The sequence below is a fragment of the Centrocercus urophasianus genome, unplaced genomic scaffold (assembly GCF_019232065.1).
Source record: "Centrocercus urophasianus isolate 14NV4802_14NV808 unplaced genomic scaffold, USGS_Curo_1.0 seq_10, whole genome shotgun sequence".
NCBI lineage: Eukaryota > Metazoa > Chordata > Aves > Galliformes > Phasianidae > Centrocercus > Centrocercus urophasianus.
In genome coordinates, this window is record NW_024884142.1 from 87,117,875 (window position 1) to 87,140,685 (window position 22,811).

Consider the following 22,811-nt stretch of genomic DNA (forward strand, 5'->3'; position numbering starts at 1 on the left):
CTTAAAGAAGGTAGTTCAAGCTTAAAGAAGGTGTATTTAGGCTGGATATAAAGAAAATATTTTACAGGGAGAGTGGTGAAGCACTGGAACAGGTTGCCCAGTTACGTGGTTGATGTCCTGTCCCTGGAGAGTTTCAAGGTGATGCTGGATCAACCTTGTTCATAGCAGGGGAGTTGGACTAGCCAACCTTTAAAGGTCCCTTCCAACTCTAAGGATCCTATGGTTCTAGTGTCCCTCCATCCCACAGATACCATAATCCTTTGTAACAAAAAAAAAAAATAACAGGTCAGTCTGCTATAGCATAGACCTGAAAAAGATTCATAGATTAAAAGTACTCAAACAGAGATAGGGATAACAGGCAAACTTTATCAACAGTAGCTGCTGGCTTTCTAGCCTCCCTCTCTGTGGCACTGTTCACACTGTTTGGTCAACTGATGTTCTGCAGCATCAGAAGATGCAGGACACCAGCTGCCCCATGTCACCTATGGGTCTACTTGTGCCTCCCCATGACTGAGAGGTCAGACTCCCAACACAAATGTCCAGAGATTACAAAAAACAAGGCACCTATTTTCTCCTAACAGAATTTTCCTTCCTATTGCAAAGCACAAATTTTAAGAAAATTTCAAATAAATGCAAAAAAACAGCAGCTCTTATGTTAGTACAGCCCTACAGTTTTAAAATGTAGTTTACATGAAAGGAGACAAAAGGACCTTCTAGTCTTTAGCAAAAAAAAAAAAAAAAAACAAACAAAAACAAACCAGCCCACGGCAAAAAAAGGTGATTGGAAAGAAATTACATCCTGGCTAAAGGTAAATTATATTACAGACAGCTAGCTGGACAATAGGAACACTGTGGACTGTGATACATATCAAAACAAATTTAATTACCCTTAAAAATCAGAGAATCTGTAAGTTTACCTAAAATATGGGAGTTGAGCTTTTAATTGTTTTCAATGCAGACACAAACAGAAGATGTTGATTAACTTACCAGGCTCAAGAGAGGTAATTACTTTGCAGAAGATGCATCTGTAAGAGCATTTCTGTGACAGCTCCAGATTTAATCTGCCTTTGTTTTATGAAGACCATCTGCACAAATTATTTTTTTGCCTCGATTTTGGGTTTTGAGATGAACTCTGCTCAGACAACCCAAAACTCAATTACAGCCCAGTATCAGGATCTTCTGTTGCTACAGAGACGTGCTACAGAAGTTGAATGAAAGCTCCCTAGCTGAAAACAATTTCCTTCATAAAAAAAAAAAAAGTTTCCAATATTTAAAAAATATTAAAAAGATGAAAGAACAGATGAACAGATTACTGAGAAAATATGAAAGAATATTTTAAACTTTTTTTTCTTTTTACTGGAAACAAGCTAAGATGTATTAAAATAAAATACCCTCTTACAGCTAACTTGTTTGTTCATTTTGCAATGTTACCCAAAGAGCAGAGCATCCAGGTAGCAATATTCTGTTACATTATAAAATCACAGATTTGAAAGATGGTTACAAGAGACGCCAACACCTTTGTCGCAGCTTTTCCAACACCACTTTTCAGACTGCTGCAGGCCGTAACACCAATGTCCAGCTCTCCCTGTGCTCTGAAGCAGCAGTGAAGGGTGCAATCTCACCATGCTACAGGTGTGGATCAGTGACTCCAGCATCAGCCCCGTGCCTTTAATTCCCTTGGCTTTGCTGCCACTCTGATCTTGACTTTGTCAAGGTGTTCCCCTTCTCGGGGCACTCTTGGCTCTGCATTTCATGCAGGGCAACACTCACCAGTATCTATGATGCACAACATGAGCAGCCCAGTTTCTTGTCTGAAGTTGACACTGCTCAGATCCATGAGCAACTCAAAGCCCTTGAGGTACAGGGAGCACTCCAGCTCCATCAAAAGACTTGCTATACTCTCTTTGCACAGGACTTGACTATGAAGGAAAAAAGCCTCACTGAGCAGAATTACAATTAGTCTCCAGAAAAGCAAAGGAATCCTTCTTTGGACTGCTTCCCAACTATACTCGCAGCCAGAAATGTCCATATTTATTCTTGATATGATCTTGGAGAGATTGATTAAATCTAAGGCAAAGGACTATTAGACCTGTAGAATACCAAAAATTGCATCCCCTTTTCTCCCATGCCCAGCTAACAGCTCATAAATACAGCACCCCTCAATGAGTCTGCATAAAATGCTACTCTTCAAACCTGTTTGTCCCCACCATCTTTCTGGAGCAAAGGCCTGCGCTCAAGGCAAGGGAGGGCACACAATAGTTTCTGCAGTTTTGACAAACAAAAGCATCATCTGTGTGTGAGCACCATTCTCAAATACATTATCAGCTGAAAAAGTCATCTCTAGGGCAAGGCTTGAGCTCTCCTCCCCACAGCTCACCACCTGCACTTGTTCCCCACACATTTTGTGTTTGGAGCCATGGATAGGTAGGAAAAGATCAGTAGATTTCACTTATTCAAATTAATCCACTCAATAATTACCCCATCCACAGCAGGTCCTCTCTAATGTGCCCTGAGAAGCATGGTTTTGGGAGGCATTCACTGACTGACACTGTTCAAAATGAAGTGATTAGTGCTCACTTACATGCTGTCCTACAGACGCACGTATGCTGCAAGGTGGCACACATCATCCAGCTCTAAGAGCACCCTTTGAATCAATATAAAGCTGATACACAACAGATGGTTTACGGCACCTCCATTGTCTTAAGTGGGTGGTTGTTTTTTTTTTGCCTTTAAGCAGGATTCAACATGAACCAAGGCACATTTGGGACAGCAGTATTTTTCAAAGACCATACTGAGCCTCCGGGAGTAATTCACATGAACACTGATGAAACCAGAGATGTTCCTGCAAACATGCCCAGAGGAAAACAAAGACAGTTTTGTGAAAAGTATTATAGAAAAGAACAAGAGTAAAATCAACATAGCCATGTAGATGATGCACTAATAGATGCAGAACTGAGGACTTAACCTCTTCTTCAGGTTATTAACAGCTGTAGGAAGAGACAGAAGCAACTAAGTCTTGGTGAGTCATAACACTAGATACCATTTAACTTCCAGAAATAGTTTGGCTCTGGCCTAATAACTTTTGCTCTGCAATAACATGCAGTAATGGTAGCAGTATACCTGGCAAGCCAGAGTAACACCTAGATCCATAGTTATACTCCAGCCTTCAAAAGAGAAAGCAGAGACCAGAAGGTGCTACTTGGCTGACCATTTCCTTCCCCATTTTGGTATCTCTCAATATCATAGCCTTACTATCAAAGCCAAGGCTTGCTCAAACTGCCAGAAATAAAAGCAATATGCTCTCCCAAATGCAAAACTTCAGAATGACTGGACTCCAAGCAGGAAAAAGCCTTTTACTACAGGAAAACTCCAAACACATTACTAGTTACAATAGCTTTTAAAACAGGAGTGAAGCTTGCTTACTTAATCATGCAACAATCAAGGGACAGAACCAGATTTCTACAGCAAGCCAACAACATGCCAGCTGAGAAGAATAAGGAAGGTCTGTTTGAGAGGTAAGGAGAAGTAAAGGGCCCTGCCAGTAAAGTAAAGGGCCCTGCCAGGGCTTCAAATCTCCTGAAAGATTCAGATTACATCTGTTCACTGAGGCTAGTGGATCAAACCAAGCTTTCTGTCTTCTCTCATTGTCTTAGGATTCCTCTGGTCATACTGATATCTACTCCAGAACTAAACAAGAACTGAGATGTGCAGGATCTTAAGGCACATAGAATTATGATATTTATCAGGTGGACAGCAGTTATTCACTGTAATGCCATATATTCCTTTCTACAGCTTAGCTGCAAGGAGAATTTGGCTGTTGGACAGCCGCTCATTTGTTTAGTATCAGCTTGGAAAGGAAAATTCTGTTCTCAGAGCACAGCTTAGAAAAGATGAACTGATAGCAGAGACTCCTTCTAGAGCCTTTCAGAGGGATTTCCTTCTGAAATGTCTTACCTGTAAGAACTGGCTACGCCGGTGTACAGGAACTGCTGAATCACAGCCTGAACCTCTGATTGATCACCTGAGGCGAGCCATGAGTCAGCCAGAGGAGCACAGCTGAAGGCAATTCACCTGTGCTGCTGGAAGGGGTGGAGCCTGGTTCCACTTCTCCTAGGCCCATCTAAGAGCTGACTGGCAGTGGGGAAGGATCTCTTCTGGAGATCCACTCCGCTGGAGTTTCATAAGCGAGCCCAGGATATGGGTAAGCATCCTATCTATTCTCTTTTTGTTATTATAACCTGCTTTGTCTAACTCTCCTGTTTATTTCATAATTATAACATCTTAATATTCATTGATTATGCACCTGGTTTGCTATTTTATTTTTTTTAATAGAAGGAGGCAGGAGGAACATTGCTATGGTACGAGAAAACACAGCCTGCAACACTACAATACAAACACAGACAGATATTGGCATCTGGAATCAGCATAGTGATTTTCTTCTGTGCAAAAGGGAAGACTTTCAGCAATAACAATGCAAGTTACAACTTCAAAGTATTAAAACCAGCCGCATGCATTTTTTAAAGCTGGATTGTTGTCTAAAAGATACCATAAGGTTTTACACAACCTCGTTTTATGACCAACTCGTAGCACGGTGTAAAGAAACAGCACTTGACTAATCTGTGATCAAATGGGAAGGCTTGTTTAGAAATATCTCTTTGGGAGACATTGTTAATGCAAGAGAAATCGACAAGAATTGAAGTGACTGAATATTTTGTGCATGTGTGTGGGAACAGCATGGACAAAAACAGCACTCAGTTTTCTGTGTGAAGAATCACATCTGCCAACAACGTATGTTCACCCTCTTTCCCCACATGATTTAACTTACTCCTGAAGTCATGCATCTTGCAGTTGTTAATTATAGAGCACAACATTTGCATTCTCAATATAAGATCCAGCTTCCAACCTCACTTTTGCTTTCATCCTCTGCAAAGAATGTTTCCTCTTTTTTAGGAGGAAAAAAAATCACAGCTACAGTAGACTGCTGAGGGCTAATATGCAGGATTTCTTAACAGTACAAAAGTACTTTTCTTTCTGTTTCAAGGTTGCCAAGCTGAAGAACACTGAAACTTCCTCTCATTTAATCTAACGCAGGAACGAAACCCACTGGCGCAAATTCAGTGACTCAGCCACTGGAGTTAACTTCACCTCTGGAATGCTGCCACAGGCTCTGCAGATGATTCACACACTCACACATGCTATTTATTAGACAAGTGCCTCATCTAAAATAATAATTAGCAGCAATAACAAACATCCTATCACAAAGCACTGGTGCAGCATGAAACAGATTTTCTCAAGTTATTGTATTTTGCATCTTCTGCTGCTTTCATTGCATTTTAATTAAAACAGCATCAGGAGAAAAATTAACCTAGGAATAGCCTCATTAGACATCCAGAGAAGAAGCAATGCAGAGCAATGTTAAATTTAGCAGTGACCGCAGATGAAAGATTGTAAATCAGTTTCAGCTTCAATCCAGAATTTCAACCAAAAGCTCATCTCTTTAAGAAATTACTCCTAAATTACAAGACGCCTTGAAGCAGATCCCACTTGTGCCATGCAACAACCAGGAGTAAAGATGATATGTTTAGCTGCAGTCTTTGTACAAGAGAAGTACAGAGGAATAACTGCATGTGTCAGTACATCAGGCTGACCTGCTGGAGAGGAGCTCTGCAGAGGAGGACCTGGGGGCCCAGGTGGCCAACAGATTGGCCATGAGCCAGAAGTGCGTCCTGGTGGCCAAAAAGGCCAACGGGACCCTGGGGTGCATTCAAAATGGAGTGGCCAGCAGAGTGAGAGAGGTGATTTTCCCCTTCAACTCTGCCCTGGTGAGGCCACATCTGGAGTGCTGCATCCAATTCTGGGCTCACCGGTTCAAAAGACAGGGATCTCCTGGAGAAGGGCCAGTAGGGGGCTACAGTGATTATGAGGGCCTGGAGCATCTCCTGAATGAGGAAAGTCTGAGAGACCTGGGGTTATCCAGCCTGGAGAAGACTGAGAGGGGATTTCATCAATGCTTATAAACATCTAAAGACTGGGAGCCAAGTGGATGAAGCCAGACTCTTTTCAGTGCTCTGCAGCAACAAAACAAAGGGCAACAGGCACAAACTGAAACACAAGATGATCCACATGAACAAGAGGAAAAGCTTCTTTACTGTGATAGGACTGGAACAGGCTGCCCAGGGTGGTTGTGGGGTCTCCTCCAGTGATATTCAAAACCTGCCTGGACACTTCCTTGTGCAACCTAGAGAACTTGTTTTAGAAGGAGGTTGGACTAGATGATCTCTAGAGGTCCTTTCCAACTCCTTGAGTTGTGATTGTGAACATTTTTTTTATTTTTAAACTTGGAACGTTAACCAACAACCAACCCCTATATCAGTTCCCCTCTTGCTTCTGTTTTTGAGCAGGTTATCCAAGAAAGTACTTCACAAGTGCAGACTACTGACGGCAAGAGTTGTGCCCACTAACACATTGATAATAGCTGTTACCATCTGCACAACAGAAATCTTGCCCTTTCTAAAGAGGTAAGGAAGATGTTTCCAGGCAGTATCAGATCACAAGTGTTCCAAGTCCATTACATCCCTTCCACACGTGGTCTGTTCTACGTGGCAAACAGGGAGATGTGCATGGGACCCAACACTTCCAACTAGGCAGTGATTAGTACTAGCTGTATACACCATCCTATATATTCAACGTCTCTGCAATGTGTCAGCAAGAACTGCTTGACATAGGTTATTCTTATTATCCAAGCCAGTGTATAATCCTTTTTTTAATGTTGCTAAGATCTCAACCTCAATTTCCTGTAGCAGTGAGTTTTGTAATCTTCCTACTTGCTGTGTAAAAAAGTGCTTAATATTGATTTTACTGCCCTTCCTTTTCCTCATCTCCTAAACCGTGCAGAAACAACATTCAGATTCCTCCCTAGATCATTAGTATTTTCTGGACTTACCTTTTCCTCTATACAAAATGGTCAGCATAAAATATACCCCTATGACACCACTAGAATCAAAATGCAGATGTTATGCTGTACTTATCTGTTCTCCTATATTAAATTTTCTCTGGTTCTTTTTTATTTGTCTTTCAAGATTTAATTTTTTTTTTTTTTGTCCTGCAAGGCATCAATAGCCTATGAACAGCCTGCAGTACAAAACAGGCTTTAGTACTACCACACAACATATAATTAGAGTTGTATAAAATAGTCTGTGGACAATTATGGATAGTAGAAATACAAAGGATTTATTTTCTTGACAAACTCAACTAACTTTTGGAATAAGACTATCTGTAGACCGCAGGGAGTGCTTTCTTCATAAAACACGGACAATCTGGAAAAAACTCAAACTACCACTTACCTCCATTCACAAATGAACATAAGCAGAGCACAGCCAGAAAACCTTCAACATGCTGAAAAGAACTGCAAGCAGCGGAAAATGCTGCCATTTGCTTGCCAGTGCTTATTATAGCGGTGAATAGCCAGCTGCCTGCTACCCTTTGCATATAGACTTAGAGGAGAGGCTCATTGTAAACACAGAAATAATGCACAGGCTGACAGCCTTCCATCTGTTTGTGGAGATTTTATTGAAATATATACATGTGCCTGTATGAGCTAGCAAAGGGATTTAGCTACTGTGAAATCTATAGTATGCAATACTGGGAAGGCAGCCATTAAACTTAGGAAATGAAGGAAGAAATTAGAGGCAAGGCGGCTCCAGGATAAAACTTCATGCACTATAACCCACATTGATGCTGAGTCACAGGGCTACATTGTTTTGTTTAAAAAAATAGTGTGGATGATGAAAGTGTGCTGTATTTTATACTCACAGTCTGCTCCTAAAGGGTTATGAGTCACTGTTTTATGTGCTTTTATGCTACAGCCTTGTCAGCTGCACATCAACGAGCTCAGTTAAGTACAACACAGAAACAGGAAAAAAAAAATGAGGCCTAGAGTAAGGCAGACACAACTAGTTTAAATCCAGGGCCAGACTGCCCCCACTTACGTAATTTATTTTTGTGATAGGTGCCTGTGCTGTGAGGCTCTAGGAATATTTCATCTGGACCTGATCCACATGGCACAAGCCAGATGTTATACAGCAGAAGCAAAAGGGACATCAAGAACCGTGTGTGAATTCAAAAGCAGGGACTGAAAAAGTACACAGAAAAAGCAGGGATCAGCTCCACAGTGATCCCCGCAATCCTGGGACTGATTCAGACACATCACTACAGGGAGCAGAGACATTTCAGAAGCTGGTATGGCTGAGCAGGTAGCACCTCTATGTCCTACCTTCTCACACAGCTACAGAACATCGCCTGCAATGCTCCAGATTCTGAATCTGCTGGAAGCTCTGCTCACATGCAGGGAACAGAGGCATCCCTGCCTGCAGCCTTCTGCTTGGCTCTTACTCCAAATTTCCTGTGGCAGAATTAATTTGGAACAAGTTGCATCCTCTCATAGTCTGGCCTCCCTATTAAGTAGAGTCCAGGGAGCACAGCAAGGATGACAGCTCCTCATTTCAGCAGCGCCAGCAGCCCTTTTTCCTCCTCCTCCCTGCTGCCAGCCACTGAGGATTCCCTGAGATGCATTTCTCTATTGCCAATTCAGAGCAGCATCTAAAAAAGCTTCAAAGTCACAGAATGAATTCAGAAGCAATATGAGACCATGACAATCAGGGCAGATGTATCATCTTTTCTCTTGCTGGGCATCAATTACAATTTCCAGGTCTGACAAACGATCATTTTTCTAGCACACAGCCGTGCTCTACGTCTGAGAAAGGGTTTCAAGGATAGAGGTATGTGCAGGGAATGCCTTCCAGTGAAAAAGAGAAAGGAGAAATTCGGGCTGTGCATAAACGGTTGTTTAAACAGATACCTAGAAAAGGCTGAACTTCATAGAAACAATTAAGGCTGAGAAATCTCCAAGATGTTTTGTGTAACAGGATACATGGCAGATAATTTACAAGGCAAGACTCTCTAGTTTTAGATTCAAATCACAAAAAAAAAAAAAAAAAAAAAAACAACCTTGCTAGCAGAGTAATGAGGAGAGAGAGAGCCTTCATTACCGAACAAGTTCAGTGCTTAGGCTGTGCAAGTACTCATACAGGCTCATGTACCACCTTATCTCAGCGACACTCAGACAAGCTCAAGAGATATCAGTATTTCAGCTCTGGCACATGTTACTTACATAAGCTATCCTTGCAAATTGGTAATAAAAGAACATCTCTGATTATTTATTTATGCAGCTCCAGGAGGCTGTTTGCTATCTCAGCAGTAGCTATGATGGATTACATAAAAGCACTGTCAGAGTGGGAGGAACACTCATATAGAAACACGCTCAAATGCGTGCTTCAGTGCAAACCACTGTCTTTCCATGGAGTAGAGCAGAAGGCAAAGCTTTGCAGTGTGAGTGGCAAGGCTGTGATGTGTACAGTTGGGTACATCAGAAATGAAAGTCAATGCCAGCAAGCCAGCAACTTTAAGAGAAGAAAGATGGACAACAATTTTTGAAGAGATTTGAGGAATCATATTTTCTACCTAAGCTTTACACTATCAGAACATCAAATCTCCCCCTAAACAACAGATGTTACTCAAAACTTTGGGGTGATACACCCTGAAGTGAATGAACGAATATGTGCTGCATGAAGCTCAGAGAAAACTGAGTGCTGTGCAGCACCATTACTGGGATCTCTGCCCTGGGCACAGCTGGATTTCAGGCTGATGCAGCTTCACTGCACCTCAAATTCTCAAACTAAGCTGGGTGACACAGTGCTGTGCTATGAGAAAAATGTGCTGGCTAGCTGGCACATGGCTTTCCAAACCAATTTGCTCTGCCTCATCATTCTGCCCTAACTAGACATACTCCTTGATTTAAATTGGGATTTTTAAGCCTTTTTTACAGAACGCTACCACCCACATCTAAGCAAATGCAGCCTGACAAGCAGGAAGACCAAAGCACAATCTGCAGACAGCATGGAACGGTAATGTCATTTTTACATAATGAGGTTATCACATTCATATTGCCATTTGCTGGCTGCTAAATGCACGTATGTGTCTTGAGTCATTTTTGCAGTATCTGCACTGCAATAAGACCATAATGCCAAGTTGTGAAGAGCAGCTTTTCTAAATGAGAAAGGAACTAAGATCTTGGGAGCCGCACAAAAATAACCAACAGATGTCAAGAACACACAAACAGGTGTGAGCATAATGGGGACAGTCACACTTCCATACAATTTTGCCAGTTATTTCACTGGCCTAAGTATTCAGGGTGTGTATTTTCATTTTTCTTCAACTTAAAAATAGTATTTAGTAGAAAAGTTTCAGCTGCACAGCAATTCTTGCACTCCAAAGCAACTGGGAGCTTCCATGTGTACACCAGCTTGTTTCACAGTTGCTGTCATTGTACCACTGAAGTGCTTTATTATAAAACATGTACCCTAGCTTACAAGCCTCATGACAGCTTTGTGTCTACTCTTTCCCAGCTGTTCAGGAAAATTGGAGTTTCACTCAAATTGTTTCCTGCAAAGCATGCTTGTCCTGGTTTTATCAGTACTCCTGGACACAGCATCATGCAGCAAGCTGTTTAGTGCTGGAAAGCTGCATTTCCACAGCCAGCTCCGAACATTCTTTGCCATTTGCATTTCCTGAGCCTTACCTACAGGCAGTATCAGCTATTCTTACCATGAGTTCTGGCTCTCCAAGAAAAGATAAACTGAGAAAAGGCAGACTACAGTTCCCAGGAGTCTCCAATACACCCTGTGCAACTCCAAGTGATAGGTGTGAACTGGTCTCTTTGCTTCCAGGCAGCATGGTAGCAGCACTGTCACTAAATCCTTCTCTCTCATTTGTTTATTCCCCATAGCTCACTTTTTATGTCATTATCTTCCATCCTTTTACTATTTGTAGTAAATTTGTTATCTCTCCTTATCTTAATTGGGTTGTTTTTTTGTCTTTCTTCCCCGTGAAATGGGGTTGGAGGGTGAAAGCAGCCAGGGAGGCCTTCTCCCACTCATAGTGAACATGAAACTGTGCCAATGCTTCTCTTAAAATACTTCGCCTCTGCAGAAGAAAAAGTAAACTCTTTTCTTTGCCACTCAGTTTTTCAAACACAGAGCACCCACTGCTCACACATACAATGAGATCTGGCTCCTATTATTCCTGTTCAGATAGCATGAAAAACCCAACCCAAGTTTTACTGAGACAGATATCCCCAGACAAGAGGCAGGGCATTTGCTGGATCTAAACAATATGAAAACATTGATCAGCAGTGACTTCTCACTGTTAAAAAGTGCAGCTATTGAAGGCTGTCCAGGAACTCAGCACACAAAAAAGTAACTTCAGTGGAAAAGAAGAAATGAACTGTAATTAAAATGGTATCCCAAGGAGAAAGCTAAAGAGGAAAGGCTGTCCAGCACCCACACATATTCCAATATTCCCTCCATCAGTACCATTGCAACAGGTCTTCCCACGTTCTTCCAGCCCCACAATAACACTGGTGATAGTTCCTAGAGCTCCTCTGCTTCAAAACAGTGAGGGCACTCCAAGCAGGCCTTAAACTACAGGTGATGTTAGCTTCAGTAAACACTCTGCTCCCTTCACATCAGTTCACTGCCAATATTTGGCAGCCACTTGCTCCAGGACAGATCCACCTCCACTGATGACTCAGAAGAACAGCACTAATGTTTTTGACAAAGCTGAATAAGACTGAAAAACGAAACAAAACAAAACTCCTCCTCCAGACTCAGAAGAAGCTTTGTGCTGGATGCTCAATAAAAACCTACAGAACAAGGAAGCATCCATTAAGGAGGAACCCATACAAAGAGCAGCTTTCTGGCTGCACCTGTACAGTATTCTGCAGCTTTGCACAACTAGTAGCATCTGACTACCCAGTCACCTGGCCCCATCCTGATCCAGTAACATCAGTCTATCCCACTCAGTAAGAATGCTTGAGGTCTTCTTCCACTGTCTTAGAAATTCTTATATGGCCTGATAATATTTAATAACAGCACGATGGTTACAAATGACAACTGAAAGGCACAGGCTCTATATAGTCTAAACTGGTCTACCATTCTCCTGTGAAACAAACAGTTTTGTGGTTTCTGTTCCCAATCTACAATTTTCCACATCAAAGAATTCCACATTTGCACTTCAGAGGATAGAAAATGATTCATAAAGAACAGAACAAAGTCTTGTTCTCTGTCTTTTATTTACAGGATTTAATTCCCTCTTATTTAAACAGCTCAGACTACTAACTGGCCTGGTAAGATAAAATAGTGTTGGCATAAATATGTACAAAATTGCCTTGCAGCCACCTTCAGAACAATTGCCATAATGAAATTACTGCAGTTTGAATTAGATTAGGTCACAGCAGCGGACAAACACAGATAGCTATAACGAGAGGAATAAAAGCCCTGGACTGCAATGACAGCTTAGATCAAGATAAGGCAGAAATGGCCCACAGGGACTGTTATACTGCAGCCACAGAGCAAGGGAAGATTAAATGGTTCCAGTCCCACCAGAGGGCAGGCACAGCATATGTACCTGTCACAGGCCATGCCACCTGGTACCAACAGCAAGTCTGTTACAGCCAGTAAGCGAACCAGGTCCTCTCTCTCACCAGACAGCTGGTAAAAGACTAATGAGATCTTATATTATCTTCATATATACCATGTGTGCCCTCTTCAGAGCTTCACTATTCTACTGTTAACAACCGGATTGCTGGTGTTGGTGTAAGGTAAAGCATCCACAGCCTCTCATCTCCAGTAGATGGAGCTTTAAGAAAACCTACAAATGTATGTTATGCTCATGGAATTAGCTATACTGCAGCCTGAATGCCTGCAGAATCTTCTGTGCAGCCTCCTTTTTGAAGTGAGCACCAACAATATTTCTCTTACCCTGACATTTCATACAGATACACAAATTCAAATTTCCTTCACTTAAGATTCCAAAAATACCTGTAATTGCTACTGAACCCAACTCTAAAGCCTGTAGATCTTTTTAAAATCACTAACACTGTCTTCACATTTTATTTTTGTCATTTCAAAGCCAAAGCTGAACCCTACAGCATTATAACCAGGAAGGACTGGAAGAGTACCTTGGAAAACACAAGGACTAAAACTGAGCAAATATCAACAGCAGGTGCACAGCAAACAACCAGCAAAACAACATACACAGAACTAAAAGCAAGGACTATGGCACCTTGACAGGCTGCTCTGAGCCACGTCACAGACACTGCACAGTACTCATCCCTGTATCCCTAGAAGATCACTGAATAGCTTGCAAGGGACACACAAAAGGACAGAACAAAGATGGCCAATGTCACATAATGGCTGTTCTATGAGATATATATCAATCCAACATGCTAGGCTTCTTTAGCCTGGAAAAAAACTACAGAAGGAGAATGCGTACAATGCCTATAAGACCACATAGTTTAGAGAAGGAAATGGCAAGGATTGTTCACTTTTTCTCAACCTGTAGAAACTCAGGAGATTTAGGAGGTCAAAGAAAGTCAAAAGCCAGTGTTCTCCCACAGCCCAACTCCCACATTCATGGTGGTGAGGTGTCCAAAAGCACAAATTCCTCAAAGGACCATTCGTCAGGAGCTAGGGACACAGTGGCACACTATCTGAGGCACTGAGATCAGAAGTCCTGGAAAAGCTGATGGCTTACAGGGACAGGCTTGCACTTCTGCTCACACTGGTGCTTCTTCAGACATCATTAATTCCTGCTGCTGAAGATGACACTGCTCAGTCTCCACTCTGACCACTTGTACTCACATGCCCAGTATTTTCTGATTTGGAGATGCTGTCTGTTGCACTGTGCACCAGCTGTAACTAACAGATATGCACAAATTCCAAGTTTGCTTGTGGGAGGCTGTAACACAATGGAAAGCACAGCAATGCTTTATATAATATATGCCTGAAGAAAAAAAAAAAAGATTTATCAAAGAGGTAGAGCTCTTCAGCAACTGAGCAGTGCTGAGTTCTTTATTTTTATGATGTGCGTTTCTCTGTATTGCCTTTATGCACACTGGCATGAATTCCATTTTGCTGCTTCATTCAATATTCAACACAGCTGAGCCACAAAGAGACACTGGGAATTTTAATGCTGTCAAAGCCACAGAGCTATTCCACATGGGGGACTGGCCATCACTCCTGTGGAGCTGGACAAATTCCCTTCATTTGAGTACATGCCCTACTGGATCACCATTCTTAGGATTTGAGATATTTCATCTTTTCTTTCCCCTCTGGAAAACACTGGAAAAAAAAAACCCTCTAATGTTTTGATGATATTTGAGAGTACTTTGTTAGAAATCATTCATGAAACATACATACTGTCTCTTGAAAATAGGTGCTCCTTTGCTTTTGATAAGCTAAACTGATCATCTGCCTTGACAAATAAATGAGTGCTTACACCAGCAGGGGTAAAAGAAGAGAAAGTAGATAAAACCAGAACTTTTGGGGAGGCTAGGAGATGACAGCTGCACCCCAAAAAGCAAAATAACCAATGTTTAAAGATGCTTCATTCTCATAACAATGAGATCTTGGTATGGTTGTAATTGTAACAGAAGATACAGAAAGGCCGTTCCCAGGCAAAAACAAATACGTCCTCCACAAACTGGCAATATAAGCTTCCTTATGCCAAGATTCAAGCTCTGAATGGTGAGCAGCCAACATTCCCACATCAGCCTTGGAGGCTGATGGATGCTACATCATTTCTCAGTGGCAGTAAACTAACAGGACTGAGCTCAGTACAGAAGCACACATCTGCACCAGCTGAAGAGAAGTGACCAACCCTCTAAGATTGGTAGCAAGGGAAATGAGTAACATCACTCACTAGAGGGCAGCAGAAACAAGCCAAAACTTCAGTAATTCTCCAAACAGCCACGACCCTCAGCATGTCAAAAGTAGCTAAGCACAGGCCATTTATCTAGAAAGACACAGTTATTTCTAAAGGTGCTCTCGATCACAGATCAAACCAAAATGCGTTTAACAAGTGGGAGAATGCTATCATCCTGCAGTCCTTCACATCAAATCAATAGTAAGATACTTTTTGGGCAGCCTATATCTTTTTGCTAAAGACGTTTCTGTAACTTTTGCAGTCAGAAATGCAAGTTAAAGGGTTGAGGGGTTTTTTGGGGTTTTTTTGTTTGTTTGTTTGTTTGTTTAAGTCCAGCTGTGGCTCATTCTCAAAATGACTTAAAATATCATGTGTGTTTTGCATTTACAAAGCTAACGCAGGCCTCTTAAATGAGACCTTACATAAGACCTTTATTCTTCTGTTTGTGTCCAGATGTCCAGGCAAAATGATATTTTGGAAACTTTGCTACTTTTGGTAGCAGTGGCAGCCCAAACAGCCACCTGTAATTTCTGTGCCACATAATGAATGAATGTGCTGAGCTCAGGACTGAACTGGAGCTCCAAGCACCCAACAAGTGCCAGCCCTGAAAGGTTGCTGCTGACATGAGAAGTACAGCCTGCTCCTTTCATTTCCAGCTTCTACATCAGCACTTGTGTGCAACTCCCTTACAAAAAAAAGCACAAGCCATGCCAGATTTCAGTAAACACAACCCGATTCTGCAAGAGATTAAGCAACTCTTGACAGGCAAGAGGACATGGTAAACAGGAGAGAGCTTTTAAGGACAAATCACATGCAGACATTAACGTGACTCCACAGACACAGACAAGCCACAGCAAAAGGAAGCATGTAAACTCAGTAGGTATGTGTAGCATATTTTTCAGAGAAATCATAATTACCTGTAGAACTGAGAGGTGCATAAACAGGTTGGGAATTTGTGCTTTGATTAACACAGGCCGCTTGGAAAAAGAAAAAAAAAAAAGCAATCCAAACAATCCAAAAATCATGACAGCTTTTAGGTTTAAACCAGAACTATCTTGTGGTCAGGCCTCTTCTTGATTTTAGCTGCAGCAGCAGCACCATAGGCAACTCACCACTTCACCCAAGCCTCTCTGGCTCTGGGCCACACAGAACTGCTCTTTGGTTCTGCTCAGCTTCTCCCAGGCCGTCACTAGCAGTTACAAACAGCATGCTTCTAAAGGAACAACACCATCGATCAAAAGGAACCTAAAGCTTGGCTGCCCACAAGGAAAAAGCGATTATGTTCTAACATTACTTTTTCCAGAAGCCACAGTTCTGGAAAAATTGTAACTCTATAAGACAGACAGGACACGTTGCAGACCTCTGTATCTTCACACAAACCTCTGTTGCTGCCAGCAAGTGTAGCTGTCCTCACATCAGAATACCCACCTGAGTACCAGTGCCAGCACTAAGGATAGAGCAGGAATAAGAACTAGGGCCAGCTTGGAACACTTGCTGTATTGAAGGGGTCACAGCAGTTCACGGACAATAACCAAGTAACTTTGTGCTCAAACACAAAGCAAATTGCAAGAACGAAGTAGTGACTCCAGAGAGGTTGAAAGCCTCTATTTCCCAAACTGATGCTTTTCTAAAAGCTAGCATTTAGACATACATGAGTCTCTCCAATCACACAGTGAATTATTTTTGTTTTCCCGCTCCACCCAGCCACTCCATCATCATCTTTCTTCTTCTACAGTCATCTTCCTCTAGTTTCTGTGTTCCGTGATGCACCATTTTCCGTACCTCTTCCCCTTTCACTGGATGATCCTGTCTACTTACCCATCCTCTTAAGGACAGATCTTCCTAACTGCTCATGACAAAGAAAAAGAGACTGGCAGAAGCTACACAATGTATATGGAGGCTCAATCTTTCTCAAGATCGAGAGCTCTCAAAAAAGCCATGCAGGCAGACAGGGCTGAGCTCTGACCACATGTCAGACAGGGACAATCCCCCAAGCACACTCCCATGTCTGCAGGCTGTTCTCTAACCCTTTTTTAGGTTGTGAACTTTTCAGGCAGACTGTTTCTACTATCCTCATTACACTCCGGTTCTGACCAGACAAGAAAAAGGAACATCACCAGTGACTTACTCCATTATAAACAGCTGTCTTTTAAATATTAAACCAAATAACTGAAGACCTTTCTCTCACCCTGGTCACTGTCAAATAAGAAGTTTTGCTGATGCTCTCCCCAGTTTAAAGGAAGTAGTAAGGTATTACTGTAGTATTGTAGTCACTGATGCAGATTAGAAACACCATAGACAGTGAATGTCAGCTTTGATTATTTTTTTGATTATTTTCCACTTCAGAGGGACAATATAAGAAAAAAGCATAGCAAAAAGTTCACTGACCCAATTTATTTTTTTTTTCAATCTACTGCTGCATAAATATTTGAACTCACCATAACAATACACAAAAAAGTACACACCTGTTATAAGAGCACAGCCCTCACTTCCACACAAATCCTAAAAGCATTAATCTACACATAACTTACACAGTTAGCACTGCTTCTGCAGGACTACTCTTCCCTTGCTTAGGGACGCCTACAATATCACAAGGTCCAGTTTTCACAGCTAATGGGGACTATCTACTGCTATTTCAGATGACATAGCCTCTCTAGACTAATAAGCCCTATTACCAATGACTCAGGCACCAGGAATACCACATATTCATTTCCGAATCCTGAGGTTGGGATGGCACAGTATTTTAGTCAGACTCAAGTCCAGCTCATACGACAAATGTCAGATTAGATAGACTGCAATGTCAGTCTGCTTCTTTGCTAAGGAAGCTGTCACATTCTCAGAGACTCAAAGGCCCTTGGGAAATGACTTTGAATCAGAGGAATGCCACCCCTAACAAAATTCTTTCTGATTTAATGGGAAGACTCACCATCACACTGCTCAAGCCCATTGAGGGGTGCAGGCTATAGCCACCCCCAGGCTGTGTCACTGCAGCAGTACACAACATCTTATGAAAAACAAGTAAAGGAGCTTCCTTTTCCAAGCTATGGCTGACAGAATTTGCGTGCCAAAGAAAATCTGACAAAGGCATGCTGCTTTTAGAACACTCCTTCTGCTTTTTCTGCTACACTGACCAAACTCCATGGGTTACTGAGATGAAGTGTCATCAAAAAAAAATTAAAAAAGAGAGTTTAAGTGAGTAAGCACATCAGTTTGATACTATTATAAGGAGAAAAGAAGGAAGATGTTCAGAGCATGAAACGGGTTAGTTGTGATACTTAGTTACTTCACTACTGAACACTCCTTCTTACAGTGAGCATCCCACTCTTACCATAAAGTGGTTTTAGGCTGTGAGGGACTCAAAAAAAAAAAAAAAAAAAAAAAAAAAAAAAAAAGGAGGAAGGAGAGGGCTTATGGGTCTGTTCTGCCCTTTTCAGAATACCTGGAATCCCTCAAAGCAGCAGAGAGTGCAGAGACAACAAGGAGGCAGGACTCAGCATCACAGCATACCTTGGTGCCGTGATTTAGCAATCTATTCTACTTGTTCATTGCAAACAAATCACCCAATGTTATCATTTGGGCTTAGGGCTGCGTATCTTCATTTCCACATGACACTGCTGCTATCCCTCAGATCAGTCTGAGGAGTGGTCACAAATTTCTTCTGTGCTCCTCATTCATCAGTGCAATCAAGTCTTCATGCCCCAAGACATACTGAATTGTGTTTGAGCAATTAAGCCACCTATACACATTACAGGAACTGTCTCAGAGCTACCAGAATTTCTTCATATCTGCAACATTGGGCTTCTGAAGTATGAATAGACAAAAGCCTTCCAGTCTGTCCCATCAAGGGAACTTCCCCATCCTCCTTTCACAGAAGAGCAGAAAAAGGCTTATGCAGGACATTCTTTGCAGAGGTGGTCACCACCCTTTTTCACAAAAACGAATGCAAAACCTCAAAGCAGACATTGTTTCTCCAACAAGATAAGGATCGTGGTTTAATAGAACATCCAGTAGGAGACCTGTGTCATTAGAAGTCTAAAATGAGTGACTTCCTGGCCTGCGTAGGAAAGCCAAACAAGGTTTGATATCTACTATTTGCATATTTCATTACAGGTTCTGGATGACTTGCAATTAGAGGTGAGGACAACAGCACAGGCAAGCCATGAACATCAACTGAGCAAGATTAGTTTGGTAGATCCCACTGCCTACCTATTTAGCATGCAAAATAGCAGTATCCTCACTCACATATCTAATTCCAAGCAATTCTTTATTCTACAAGGCCAAAATATGCCACCCAGCGCCAGAAGAAAAGGAGATAGACTATACTTTTACACTACCTCAGATTCCAAAGCAATCAGGAGTATCATCACCCTGTGGAATTGCCTTGAAAAAACTATCTCCTCATGTTATTTGTGATCAAAGTTTTTTCCCACCACTACATTACATATAATTACTACAATCCTCCATCCAGCCAGTATCAGTTTATGGCAGGAAGTGTCACTGAGCCACTACATTTTGATTTAATGCCTCTTGCCATATATTCACATTGGTTGGGCTGAAAGGTATAGCAATCAGAACATATCATCATTTCATCTCATCAGAAATGCTAATACTCCTACAGATCAGAAGAGGACAGTCTAAAACACTATTTCTGCAAGAATCAGCTCTCCCTCAAGGAAAATGAGGAAAGTGCTATTCCCCAGGAGGCAAAAGGAAACAGCTCTTATCATGCACAAGCAAATATTCACTCTTGTAATACTCAAGTAATAGATTACAGAGGCCACATCCTGAGTTTTTTGGTAAAAGATGCACGATACAAAGAGCACATAAAGAGCTTAACAGAAGAGATTAAAAAAAAAATTCTTACTGACAATAGTAATTTGGGACAGTATTTCCTCCTGATGCCTGGAGGATCGTGCTATGGGTTTGTTCAAGCAATTCTCTTCCTCCAAGATCACACAAAACATGAAGAGATGGTGCTTTTAAAAACTGAGAGCATCCTTTGAACTCCTCTCATATATTTCCTCTACCTACAGTACACATTACACCTACCAAGCTGGAATAATAAATGTGTTTTGAGACAAGGCATATGCACCACAATCAGACCACTGACTCATCCAAATGACACACTGACTAAAGAGATAATGCACTGGCTAAAGGAAGGCCACGTAAAAAGACAGAAGCTGTTACCTGTGAGTGGAGAGGGAAAAGTATCCACAAAATTAAAAAGTTCCTCACTGTTCTCAGTGCTGTGTGGAGACAGAAAGCCCTCTGCTAGGTCACAGACAGAGGGGAGGTCCAATATGCTGCTCTCTTCTGAGTGATGACTTGGTGATGTCTCCTCTCCGTCCATGGTCCCACTGTAGACATAAAAACCGAGCTCAGTCAAATGTTTAGCATAAAAATCTGAGCAGAAATCAACCCAGACAATCTTTGTTCAACTGCTCAGCTCACTTTGTGATATAAACTGTTTCAATATATTGGTACTGAAGTAGAGAGTAAGATATTAAAAAACAACTACAAAAACAAACAAACAAACAAAAAAAAACCAACAACAACAAAAAACCACACACACACCACCACAGCAACACCAAAAACCATAGACAATAACCCTCAGTCCTGAATTGGATAACCAGGAGCCCACAGTCAATCAGATTTTCCTAGAGGGTTCTGAGAAGTACAGAATCGGGCCCCAGCACTAGAACAGTACTGAATATACTCTGCTGTGAATTTACTATGTGCACAATTTTGAAAGGAAATACGTTCTTTGGGATCTCATCTCCCTCACCAATCATGCTTCTAGATATGACAAGTTAAAAGCATTCCTCCTGACTCTGTTCATAAAGTTCATCACTCTCAACAGCAAAAGAAACAAATATCCCTGCAATTTCATCCTGCAGGCACGGCAAGGATTTTCTGGTGTGAGGGAAGTTGAACTGTATATTCCACACAGAGTACTTTGGAAAGCTGTAGCTGAAGCACCCCCACATCCCTACACCCTTCTTTAGAGCTCCTTGAACCATTTCACCAGGGCAGAAATACAGCACTGAGTGGAGAGCAGAGCTGGCACTGCCCAGCTTCACAGTCAGCATCACACAGAGTAGGAAACAATTCTGGAGAGAATGGAACTAAAACATTCCCATCAAGCATCTCCAAACACAGCTGCACAACGCCCTCAGTTTCATTTTAATATCTCAGTCACAAGCCTTAGCCACCAGGAGCTCACACAACCACTCTCTACTTCTTTCTCAATACACAAATACTTTACAGAACATTCTAATTCAGTTCTTGGTCTGAAAAACAATTCAACCACAGGCAAGTGGAAGGTTATAGTAAGAGGAGATGCTGGCACGGTAGCAGAACAGTCTGAGGGCAATACTGACATAGGTGGGCTGCTGCAATCCTGGGCCTCTTTGTAGCAGTCTGCATTGGCCTCTTCCCCTTGTTACCACAACAGAGCTAACAACATTTGCAGCCATGCGATTATAAGAACCAGACAGCTGTTCCTAATGGAAACTAACGACTACTTTTTCTCTTTTTTCTTCCTCCTGAAGTATTCCCCTCAGATCAACTCTGTCAATTGCTCCAACACTTCACAGCATTTTGACCACATAGGGACATTTAAATCAAGGCTATAGTGGTCCTACTGGTAGAACTGGTGGGGAGATGTGTTTGTGAGGACAAACAAGACCTCAGCTCAGCCCTGGCCCTTCAGGCATGTGGAAGGGACATGCTGTTAGCCCTGTGCCATACCTAGGAACAGAACTGGTACGGGAGCAGTCCTCTGGGACAGGTGCCAGATGCAAAGAGCTTGTCGTTGCTTCAGGATCCTCTCCTTCCTTCACGGTTGGTCAATCTCAGCTCACTGGAATGAAACAAATAGGCCTGTTACATGCTTTGCATCAGCTTAGTGGGCCAACTGGACAGCGTGACCTTTCAAAACACATATGCAACCTGAAGTCAACAGCCAGTCATCACATACATTGCTGTTTGTCAAGGCTGGCACAGCTGAAGATTTTTTCTAGGAATCAGAAATAGCACATCTAGTAATGCCCTTGAATCATCTGACAGTGACGGAGATCTCCTGGAAAGGACTCAGAACACACTAGAAATCAAGCCCGCACCTTCTTTACAAGCTGTTACTGTTTACTCAAAACCCGTGAAGCAGAGGAGCAGGTCACAGCCGATAACCTTTCTTCCTACGAGCAGTGGGAGCAATGGCTACAAGCTTTCCCCCTCTCGCTACGGAGGAGAAAATCGGGCTGAAGCAAAGCGCTGATTAAGGGGCGATAAAGCGCAGTGTCCCGGCCCGCTCCCTTACCGCCCCTCAGGCCCCGCGCCCCGCGAGCAGCAGGGAGCCGAGCGCGCCCACCACCAGAGCGCCGCAGGCAGAAGAGGCGGGCGGCGCCATCTTGGTTCGGGGCACGCGCGCTGCCGGAGGGCGGCTCCTCCGTGTGGGGGGGCGGGGAGAAGAATACGGAGGGGAAAGACGTGCTGAGAAGAGTTGGGGGTGAGGAACTGGGTGGTTTAAGTGGTTTGGGGTGAGGTTTGTTGAAAGGCTGGGGGGTACGTGACGACGTGGGAGTGAAGTTCCCGCCACCAGAAAAGCTCTGGCAGCGGGATGCTCGGAAGGTACCGCTGGCTCCTGAAGCAGCATGCAGCTGCAGCAAGCAGGTGTGGCAGGGAAGCTGTAATGCTCGTAAGCAGCCTTCTCCAGCTCACCGGTTCCTATCTGTGGCATTAGGCGGATATCTTTGGACTTCCCCTTGTTTTCCTCACAAGAACGGAGGGAACCCGTGCCCTGCTGCTAGAGAAGCACACTCCCCTGCTATCTCTGTCTTGGTCATCTCCAGCCTTCACCTTCACTTCCCACATGCGTTACCAGCGCAGAGATTCCACCTGCCTGCTGTATGTGGGGAAGTCTCTCGAATGTGCACTATATTCCTTTGTATTGGTGCGTTCACGTTAGCACACATCAAAACTGTGCCAGCTGC

At 42.6% G+C, this 22,811-nt stretch overlaps 1 protein-coding gene across 1 annotated transcript in view; it reads right to left on the reverse strand.

Annotated features, from left to right (window-relative positions):
• Nucleotides 1-22,130, reverse strand: part of SHLD1 (shieldin complex subunit 1) — a 36,697-nt gene extending 14,567 nt beyond the window's left edge. Inside the window, exons 1-3 of the mRNA XM_042822954.1 lie at nt 21,942-22,130; nt 21,571-21,682; nt 20,008-20,177 (exon numbers count right to left, since the gene is read on the reverse strand). Of these exons, the coding sequence (XP_042678888.1) occupies nt 20,008-20,170 (163 nt within the window). The 5' untranslated portion in view covers nt 20,171-20,177; nt 21,571-21,682; nt 21,942-22,130. The remainder of the gene's footprint in view (nt 1-20,007; nt 20,178-21,570; nt 21,683-21,941) is intronic.
• Nucleotides 22,131-22,811: the final 681 nt, after the last annotated feature.